The sequence below is a fragment of the Hyla sarda genome, chromosome 1 (assembly GCF_029499605.1).
Source record: "Hyla sarda isolate aHylSar1 chromosome 1, aHylSar1.hap1, whole genome shotgun sequence".
In the NCBI taxonomy this organism is placed as follows: domain Eukaryota; kingdom Metazoa; phylum Chordata; class Amphibia; order Anura; family Hylidae; genus Hyla; species Hyla sarda.
Window position 1 is genome coordinate 97,338,867 of NC_079189.1, and position 10,522 is coordinate 97,349,388.

At 40.5% G+C, this 10,522-nt stretch overlaps 1 protein-coding gene across 4 annotated transcripts in view; it reads left to right on the forward strand.

Moving 5' to 3' along the window:
- The window catches only part of TRMT9B (tRNA methyltransferase 9B (putative)), a 51,697-nt gene extending 44,673 nt beyond the window's left edge, over nt 1-7,024 (forward strand). For 3 of the 4 annotated variants that reach the window (XM_056551682.1, XM_056551684.1, XM_056551683.1), the window contains 2 exons: nt 3,780-3,953; nt 5,911-7,024. In XM_056551682.1, the coding sequence (XP_056407657.1) occupies nt 3,780-3,953; nt 5,911-6,917 (1,181 nt within the window). In that variant the 3' untranslated portion in view covers nt 6,918-7,024. The remainder of the gene's footprint in view (nt 1-3,779; nt 3,954-5,910) is intronic. The other variant, XM_056551685.1, reaches the window with a different exon arrangement.
- The last annotated feature ends 3,498 nt before the right edge of the window (nt 7,025-10,522 follow it).

Genomic DNA, 10,522 nt, shown 5'->3' on the forward strand with positions numbered 1-10,522 from the left:
AATTAGGTGCGTCTTATATGCCGGAGCGTCTTATATGACGAAAAATACGGTAATGTGAGGGGTGGACTTACTTATGGGAGATACTGTATATGTATGTAATGTGAGGGGTGGACTCACTTATGGGAGATACTGTATATGTATATAATGTGAGGGGTGGACTTACTTATGGGAGATACTGTATATGTATATAATGTGAGGGGTGGACTTACTTATGGGAGATACTGTATATGTATGTAATGTGAGGGGTGGACTCACTTATGGGAGATACTGTATATGTATATAATGTGAGGGGTGGACTTACTTATGGGAGATACTGTATATGTATATAATGTGAGGGGTGGACTCACTTATGGGAGATACTGTATATGTATATAATGTGAGGGGTGGACTTACTTATGGGAGATACTGTATATGTATATAATGTGAGGGGTGGACTCACTTATGGGAAATTCTGTAATTGTTAGATCTTCCCCATTGTGTGCTTTGTAAGTGAACCCATTTGTCTATCATTATTATCCTGGGTGAATCTTTTGTATATGATGTTAAGAGGAACCTTGACAGGCATCTCACTGGCTCCAGCTACCTGAGTTCCGAGTAATGTCAGCCTACTCTGAACAATGACAGAAATAGACAATAGATAAAAATAGGTTGCGATGTGTTACAGTGCTGAGCTAACACTTAAGTAAGCACGATTTACCCTGTGTGAAGAATGAGCGATCATTTCTTACATAACAAGGAAAAGGAACATTTAGAGAAATGGAAATTCTAGCCGAGGAAAGAGTCCCTGGTAATAAATGCAACACGTTTTATAGTCTAAATATTTAAAAATTCAGAGTTTCACACTGTTATATTTATTGACTCTAAAAGGATGTTATTTTAGGAATTATTTCAGCATATTTCTATCCATAATGTTGTGAGGTGATAGATTTAATCATTGGGAATTAATGGGGATTTCATATTGTGTTTTTTTTTTCTTTTCTTTTTTTTTTATAAATTGCGCTTTTGTAGATAGGTTTTATAATCATTTAGTGTGCTGTGCTATTTTATACAGTAAAATCCAATGGGCTCAATTATAATCAGTGAGGTCCATTGATACCAATGGTATCTGTCATGTTTGTTGTCTTGTTGCATTGCTGCTCTAGAAATTAAAGGGGTAAAAACATCTTGTCCCTTATCCCTAGGCTCCCCGGCTCTCTGAGAGGAGTGTGTGATACAGATGGAACACACTCCATTAATTTCTATGGGAGTGCCAGAAATGCCCGAATATAACACTTGGGTCTCTCAGGCACTCCCATAGAAAGGAATAAAGTGCAGGCTGTCCTTAGCACACACTCCTCTTAGAGAACCAGGGCACTGGGCAGGAGATTGCTTAGGGGGTGCTGGTGGTGGTGGCAGGGGCCTGGCGGTCGGAGTCCCCGCAATCAGACACTTATCCCATATCCTAGGAACATAGGGGGAGATTTATCAAAACTTGTGCAGAGAAAAGTTGACCAGTTGGCCATAGCAACCAATCAGATCACTTCTTTCATTTTTAAAAAATCCTCTGAGAAATAAAATAAGTGATCTGATTGGTTGCTATGGGCAATTGGGCAACTATTCCTCTGCTCAGGGTTTGATAAATTTCCCCCATAACGCTTTAAATGAAATCTATCAGTAGCATCACCTGCACTAACCTGTTTATGATTCTGATTCTTATACAGTTTCCCTTCTTGAAATCTTTCCTGCAGTGTACTACTGCACGTAGGCAAATTGGGGACAGGTCAGGACTATAGGCTCTAACAAGTACAGGAACTATCAGATGCAGATTTCTTTATTGAGTGGAAGATATGACAAAAAGTTTTCTTTTTTAATGCTGGCTTTATGGCAAGCTCCCAAATAGGAATAATGGGAGAACTGTGACATGCCTCAGGCTTGCACTCTGAACCAAGCATGTGTCATAGGGACATTGGGACTCAAATCAAATACAGTAAAAAGATTTCCGTTTTTATTATTCTGAAATAGATAAGAAGAAGAAAGATTAAATGGTCCTGGTTGTTAAAAGGCTCTGAGATTACTGACCGGAGCACAGTGTAGGAATTCTAGTAAAGTGTAGTCAAACCTGCCACACCCCCTCCCATAGACTTGCATTAAAGGGGTGGGGCGTGATGAGGGGGCGTGTCCGTGACATCACAATCCCCCAGCCCCTGCATCGCCAGTCATCAGGCACGGAGCAAAGCTCACTCTGTGCACAAGATGACAGGGGGTGCTGCAGGAGAGATCACGGGGGTTCCCAGCGGCGGGACCCCCGCAATCAGACATCTTATCCCCTATCCTTTGGATAGGGGATAAGATGTCTAGGTGCAGAGTACCCTTGTAAAGTCTTTTGTATGTGTATCTCAATAGAGAAGGCAGCTGCTGACTGGAACTGCATGAGAAGCCAACATCTTCCAACTATGTTTCCTGGACCTGTGCAGGAGTAGAAGTGGAGATCAGCTGCCTCCTCCACTTCAATGCAGGTACGGGAGCTCTGCTTCCAATAAGTGGGTACCACATAGTGCTTTGCTGTTAGTGATGGAGCCAAGTGGGCACAACTGTGTGTCTGAAACTTTGTATAACCATAATATTATGCAGGAACAGGGTACTTAAAGCACAAGTCCAACATTGCTCACCCGCCCATTCTGCATAGCTCAGTGTGGTGAGGCGCTGCACATGATGAGTGATACAGTTGCTGAGGCAACTGTACTGAAACTCAGTGGGTTCTAATAATCAGAATAGGACTTGTGCACGGTAATCACTGGGCATTGTGCAGGTGCCTCAGCAACTGTACTGCCCAGTATGTGCAACATCTCTCCTTGCCAAACTTTGCAGAATGAGCAGGAGATGTGTTTGCGGATTGTGGCCCACACAACAGGGCAGTCAATGAGTGCCACCATACAGCAGTGCGGTAAGTGAGTGCTGACATATTGCTGTGCAGTCTGTGAGTGCAGCCACACTGCAGAATCCCCTGTGTCAAGTTGTTCAGGTGTAATGTTGGCAACTACCAGCATACCATGTGTCCTGGGTCTTACCAACATTGTGTGACGCTTTCTGTGTCTTGTTTCTTCTGTGTTTCCTGGTCTTCCCTCTCTGGTGTGTCTCCTGCTCTTTCCACTTTGTCCTCTAGGGGCCGCACATGAGTACTGGCTGAATTTTATAGAGCTAGCGTGCATTTCCTATTGGAATGTTCCTCCTATCCCTGTCTGGCACTCCCTATTTAAACCTACTACATCTGCTGTTCCTGGGTTCAGCAAGATTGTATTCTGTCCTGGTATCCTGTTCTGTTGGATATTTGTTCTGTCTACTGGTCCTCATCCTGCCTCGCCTATCTATTGGACTAGCCGTTTGCCTTATCCTTTGGACTCTGTACCTGCTTTGTAAATAAACACCTTTATCAGCATTGCTGTGTTTGATGCTTCCATAGTGTCAGTGTTGCCCTTTTCTGTCTGCCTGGCTGGGTTCCACTTGTGGCACAGTGAGTCCACACCCGTGGGGCGTTACATCAGGCCTGTTCTAATAGAATAGAGTAGTGAAGATTTTATCTGCACCTACAGCACTGGACTCTAATATGTCTGTTACAAGGAAGTAACAAAGGTATATCCTGTCTTATGTTATTAGTATCAATAGACCACAGACTGTGTACAGAACATGGCAGCTCTACCATGATATTTAATAAATCTTTCTTGCCTATTTATTTCTTGATATCTGTACCATGTTTTCTCTGCATAGAAGTAAAATAATATAATTTTTTTTTGTCATTGCAGGTTGTGGTACAGGAAAGTATCTCAGTGTAAACTGCAATACATATAATCTTGGCTGTGATTACTGTGAACCTCTAGTGGAGATTGGCAGAAATAACAACCTTGAAGTCATGGTATGTGACAATCTCAATCTCCCTTTTAGGGACAAGTGTTTCGACACCATTATCTCTATTGGGGGTAAGTCTGATATTTGTATTGTTGCATTCAGCAATTACTGTACATTACTGTAGATTGAAAATTGTGCAATATATGCTGACATACTATGCTAGAGTTTTATTCATATTAATATATATGATAGGATTCCATTAATCTGCCAACTGGCATAAGACAGCAATATTCCCAAACAAGGCATATATTGTTTGTGCCCATGGTCAGGACAAACCATCTTGAACTATTACTCTACTCCTCCCTTCTGCTTACTGCATTACAGTCAACACATTCGAGAAATCAATATTTATTTAGTGTAATAATCTAGGGTCAAGTCCTGGGGAAAAAGTTACCAATGCATTGCTGCAGGACTTGAGCCCTGGTAATGATCCCTTAAAGTCAAATACATACATCATAGTGATATGTCATTGTCCTTTCTGTGTCCTTTTGTGATTGTAATCTCTACAACTCTTATTACTTGACACAGTTCTTAACTTCTAAAACTTTTCTTATTTCCTTGGTGATTACGTTGTTGAGATTAAAGTGTTATCAAAGATAAAATGACAAGAAGCCCTTTATAGCTATGACTCATATGTACCTGCTTATTATTAGGTTTGCATATGCTGCATTTATGCTTCTATAAATAATTGTATGATACACATCAGATCGTTGGCCAATCCTGCCGGAATCGTCAGGTTCAGCCAACTTGAATCTTATGTGTATGACAGTTTTACAGATTAGAGATGAGCGAACTTACAGTAAATTCGATTCGTCACGAACTTCTCGGCTGGGCAGTTGATGATTTATCCTGCATAAATTAGTTCAGCTTTCAGGTGCTCAGGTGGAAAGAGTCTCCTAGGACTGTATCCACCTTTTCCAGCCCACCGGAGCACCTGAAAGCTGAACTCATTTATGCAGGATAAGCCATCAACTGCCGAGCCGAGAAGTTCGTGACAAATCGAATTTACTGTAAGTTCGCTCATCTCTATTACAGATCTTTTCATGACAACATTGGTTTTGCAATAATAAACATGAAAAGTCTTTGAACAGTGAAAACACATCATTCTAAAGAATGATATTATACAATGTAGTATTAAAGCGGTTTTCCCATCTTATAATGTTATGGCATAATTCTACAGTATGACTGATAGAGCATAACATAGGTTATGCTACCCTTCTTGACCCCACCCATTAGCTAATGATTGGCAGGTTTCTCGCAGAGTAAGAAATCTGCCAATCACTAGGCGGTGGTAAGCGGGGCTAGTAGCACGGAGCTACGCTGACGCTGCTTATGCAACTTTCATGTCAATGCCAGTTATGCTTTTGTATTCCCAACCTCCTCCATCAGGTGTAGGCAGGCTGGGGATGGTAAGCTACAAGAGTGTAATACCCTTTTATAGAGGTTGTTCCATCAGGACAACCCCTCTATATACACTCTATTAGGATACATATACACCATAGCAGGGACCCTCCAAGCAGAGAGCCACTAACAAACAGCAGCTCTCAGATTGGGTTTCGATTGGGCACTTTTTGAATAACTGCCATTGCAGTTTTTGAGCCAAAACCAAGGATAGATTAAAAAGAAAAAGAAAATATGAAGGAAGGATTTATACTTGTTCTTCCTGCTGGATCCACTTCTGGCTTTGGCTTAAAAGCTGCAGTGGCGGCTTTCTAAAAAGACTGCAAGGTGGAAACCCCGCCTTACTCTGGTGAACTTATGATGTCCGTGTATTAGCCAGCTGACTTTATATGTCTGTGACGGCACACTTTCTTTATGTGTATTCTTCACTTCTTAACTTCTCATTCATATGATGTTGGAACATGAAGATATTAATTTAATGCCTATTTCTTCTGGTTGTGTAAATAATACATGCAAATAATAATAAAAAGTGAAAACTTTACCACAAGCTTCTAATTCTAATCTTATAGCTGGACATGACTTTGAAAAACTTCTGGAGAATAAATGTTTTCAATTTTTTTTTCCTAGTGATTCATCATTTTTCCACTAAGCAAAGAAGAATTCGTGCAATAAAAGAAATGGCAAGAATTTTGCATCCCGGTGGTCAGATAATGTTGTATGTTTGGGCAATGGAACAAAAAAGCCGTCGGTTTGAAAAACAAGATGTATTTGTGCCATGGAACAAAGAATTATTGCCTCGACGAACCCCAGAAATAAACCAGTATGAAAATAAAGCAAACCCCAATATTAAGTCTAATGAAATCGACCAAAAGTTGGTCCAAGAGTCGGAGAGCATCAATTTGCATAACCTAAAGCAGACTTTTGATTCTAAGCAGTCACATAATACTAGCACCTGTAAAGCAAGTGAAACATGCTGCATGAAATTTCCCAATGATGATAGTAGACTCTACAGTGCTTTTGGAAGATCTATTCGCTCATGGTTCTTCTCCAGGTCCCTTGATGAGTCCATCTTAAAGAGGCAGATTGATAAGATGAAGTCTCTCAGCCCAGTCAGTGGGTGGGTGAACAGCACGGTGTCTGTGCAGCCTTCTCGACACTGTAGTCTTGACCTTGGACACCAGAAGTTTCTACTAAAGGAGCATAGTTTCGATGATGACGAGGTTTTTATTAAAAATGATACGCACAAAAAGCATCAGTGGTTTTTAGCTTTAGATCCCTCGAAAAATGAAAATGGAAGACATGTTGGTTTGGTCCGGAATGATATGAAGCAAAACTTTCAGCAAGATGGCAAATACTTTAGCTGTATTTGTAGCAGTGAGGGTGAAACTGGTACCCAAAACAAAATCTTAAAAAGAACTTCAACCACAGAGTCCAGCGACTCAGTTTTGGATGAAACCGTGGCAGCCAGTGACCAAGAGGCAGATGCTGTTGACTCAACAGCATACATGCGATATTATCATGTTTTCCGTGAGGGAGAACTGCGTAGCCTCTTGGAAACCGATGTTCCAGAACTTAGCGTTATAAGTTCTTCTTTTGACCATGGTAACTGGTGTGTAATTGCAGAAAAAAAATAATCTTATCCTACAAGTATTTTATTTTTACATAAAGTCATGGTTGATTCGTACTAGTAAGTCTTACAGTGGGGATCAAAAGTTTGGGCACCTCAGCTAAAAATTTGTATTAATGTACATAAAGAAGCCAAGGAAAGATGGAAAAATCTCCAAAAGGCTTCAAATTACAGATTAGACATTCTTATAATATGTCAACAAAAGTTAGATTTTATTTCCATCATTTACACTTTCAAAATAACAGAAAACAAAAAAATGGCATCTGCAAAAGTTTGGGCACCCTGCAGAATTTATAGCATGCACTGCCCCCTTTGCAAAGTTGAGACCTGCCAGTGTCATGGATTGTTCTCAATCATCATCTGGGAAGACCAGGTAATGTCAATCTCAAAGGTTTTAAATGCTCAGACTCATCTGACCTTGCCCCAACAATCAGCACCATGGGTTCTTCTAAGCAGTTGTCTAGAAATCTGAAGCTGAAAATAGTTGACGCTCACAAAGCTATAAGAAGATAGCAAAACATTTTCAGATGTCAATATCCTCTGTTCAGAATGTAATTAAGAAATGGCAGTCATCAGGAACAGTGGAAGTTAAAGCAAGATCTGGAAGACCAAGAAAAATATCAGACAGAACAGCCCGCAGGATTGTGAGAAAAACAATTCAAAACCCACGTTTGACTGCACAATCTCTCCAGAAAGCTCTGGCATACACTGGAGTTGTGGTACACTATTCCACTATAAAGGGATACTTGTACATATATGGTCTTCATGGAAGAGTCATCAGAAGAAAACCTATTCTTCAAAAATCAGCGTTCAAACTTTGCAAATGAACATATAGACAAGCCTGATGCATTTTGGAAACAAGTTCTGTGGACCGATGAGGTTAAAATTGAACTTTTTGGCCGGAATGAGCAAAGGTACGTTTGGAGAAGAAGGGGAACAGAATTTAATGAAAAGAACCTCTGTCCAACTGTTAAGCATGTGGTGGATCAATCATGCTTTGGGGTTGTATTGCAGCCAGTGGCACATGGAACATCTCACGAGTAGAAGGAAAAATGGATTCAATAAAATTTCAGCAAATTTTGGATGCTAACTTGATGCCATTTGTGAAAAAGCTGAAGTTAAAGAGAGGATGGCTTCTACAAATGGATATTGATCCTAAACACACCTCGAAATCCACGGGGGGATTACATCAAGAGGTGTAAACTGAAGGTTTTGCCATGGCCTTCACAATCTCCTGACCTCAACATAAATGAAAATCTATGGATAGACCGTAAAAGAGCAGTGCGTGACAGACAGACGAGAAATCTCAAAGAACTGGAAGACATTTGTAAGGAATAATGGGCAAAGATACCTCAAACAAGAATTGAAAGACTCTTGGCTGGCTAAAAAAAGCATTTACAAGCTGTGATACTTGCCAAAGGGGGCAATACAAGATATTAACTCTGCAGGGTGCCCAAACTTTTGCAGATGCCATTTTTTTGTTTTCTGTTATTTTGAAAGTGTAAATGATGGAAATAAAATCTAACTTTTGTTGACATATTATAAGAATGTCTAATCTGTAATTTGAGCCTTTTGGAGATTTTTCCATCTTTCCTTGGCTTCTTTATGCACATTAATACAAATTTTTACCTGGGGTGCCCAAACTTTTGATCCCCACTGTAATGTATTTTTGTTTTGTACTGCAAAAATAATAATTTTGCTATTTATTTTATTTATTACATGTGCAAACAACAATACTTGAAATAATGTTTTATACAGATTAGCCATTAGTTGATAATGGTGTATTTTTACTATTCTTGTTTCCTATTATAACTTTTCTTTCATTCATTTTTTTAACAAGGATTGGATTGAAGCAATACTGATTCTGGAAAAAGGCATTGTTACATGATGCTCCCGTAGCTGCCACCCATCATTACTGATTCATTTACCTCTTTCTGTCTGGTAATAGGTAATAATAGGATAATTAGAGGATTTCTATGTAGAATATTATTATTATTATTCTTTTACTAGGCAATTACCTAAGATGAACCACATGTATTCACTTAAATGCTGCTTACTTTACAAAGCAATTAAATATATACTTCAGGGCACCTTCAAACAGCATTCCACAATGTTGTTTTTTAAAGCATTTTTTCTGTGTTTTTTTTTCTGTATATTTTTGGTTGGCTACTATGCTATTGACAGACATTTGGTAAAAGTCTATAGAAAAATATATGCAAAAACAACATACAATATTCAAAGTGTTCCTGTCCTTTATAGAAAAATTTTTTTTGACATGTTGCAGAGACACGTAAAAATGTTTAATCCATTGAGGTGTGAGTTTTCATGAGAATGATCAAGAAGAAGTGTGAGGTTGTTCACTTTACTTCCCTGCTTGCTACACTAAATGAGCTCTATTATATGTGTCAGTTCACACGTGTATTTCCTGCAGCAGATTTGCTGTAGCAGATTTTGCAACCCATTGAAATCAGTGGGGAGCAAAATCTGCAGCAGAACCGCACCTAAATGCACCCTAAGGCTGGCTTATAGGGAGTTTTTTCTTTGTTTGAGGACATATACAAATTTTATAATTTATAAAGGGTTAAACTTGTTTGCAACAAGTATATAGTTCCCGCAGAGTTAAAGACAAGCCAGATACTGTTCTAATCTACCAGCTAAAGAAGCCAGGATGATTGGGCAGTATACAGGCCATAATGGGGCTGCCATAGAAAGAGTCTACTATACCCGCATGTGCCTCCTATGTCATATGGAGGTATATGCAAAGGTTTTTTCTAAAGGGTGACCCTCAGAAAGTTTTACAGTGTTCCATCAGATTCCAGGGGTGAATTTCTTCATACATAAAGCGGCTGATTGAAGCCATGCGGCTTTGTCATCAGAATACATCAGTAGGTCTGCCTTGGGATTTAAAGGGGTACTCTGGTGCTAAGACATCTTATTCCCTATCCAAAGCATAGGGAATAAGAAGCCTGATCGCGGGGGTCCCGCCGCTTGGGACCCCCGTGATCTTCCACGCCGCACCCCGTCAGAATCAGCCTCTGGAGCTTGCTCGCTCCGGGTCTGATTACTGGCGATCACGGGGACGGAGCATAGTGACGTCACAGCTCTGCCCCCGTGTGACGTCACGCCCTGCCCCCTCAATGCAAGCCTATGAAGGGGGCGTGACAGCTGGCACGCCCCCTCCATAGGCTTGCATTGAGGGGGCGGAGTATGATGTCACACGGGGGTGGAGCCGTGACGTCACTATGCTCCGTCCCCGTGATCGCCAGTAATCAGACCCAGAGCGAGCACACTCCGGGGGCTGATTCTAACGGGGTACGGCGTGGAAGATTACAGGGGTCCTCAGCGGCGGGACCCCTGCGACCAGGCATCTTATCCCCTATACTTTGGATAGGGGATAAGATGTCTTAGCGCCAGAGTACCCCTTTAAAGGGGTATTCCAGGCCAAAACTTTTTTTATATATCAACTGACTCCGGAAAGTTAAACAGATTTGTAAATTACTTCTTTTAAAAAATCTTAATCCTTCCAATAGTTATTAGCTTCTGAAGTTGAGTTGTTGTTTTCTGTCTAACTCCTCAATAATGATGTCACGTCTCGGGAGCTGTGCAGTTCCT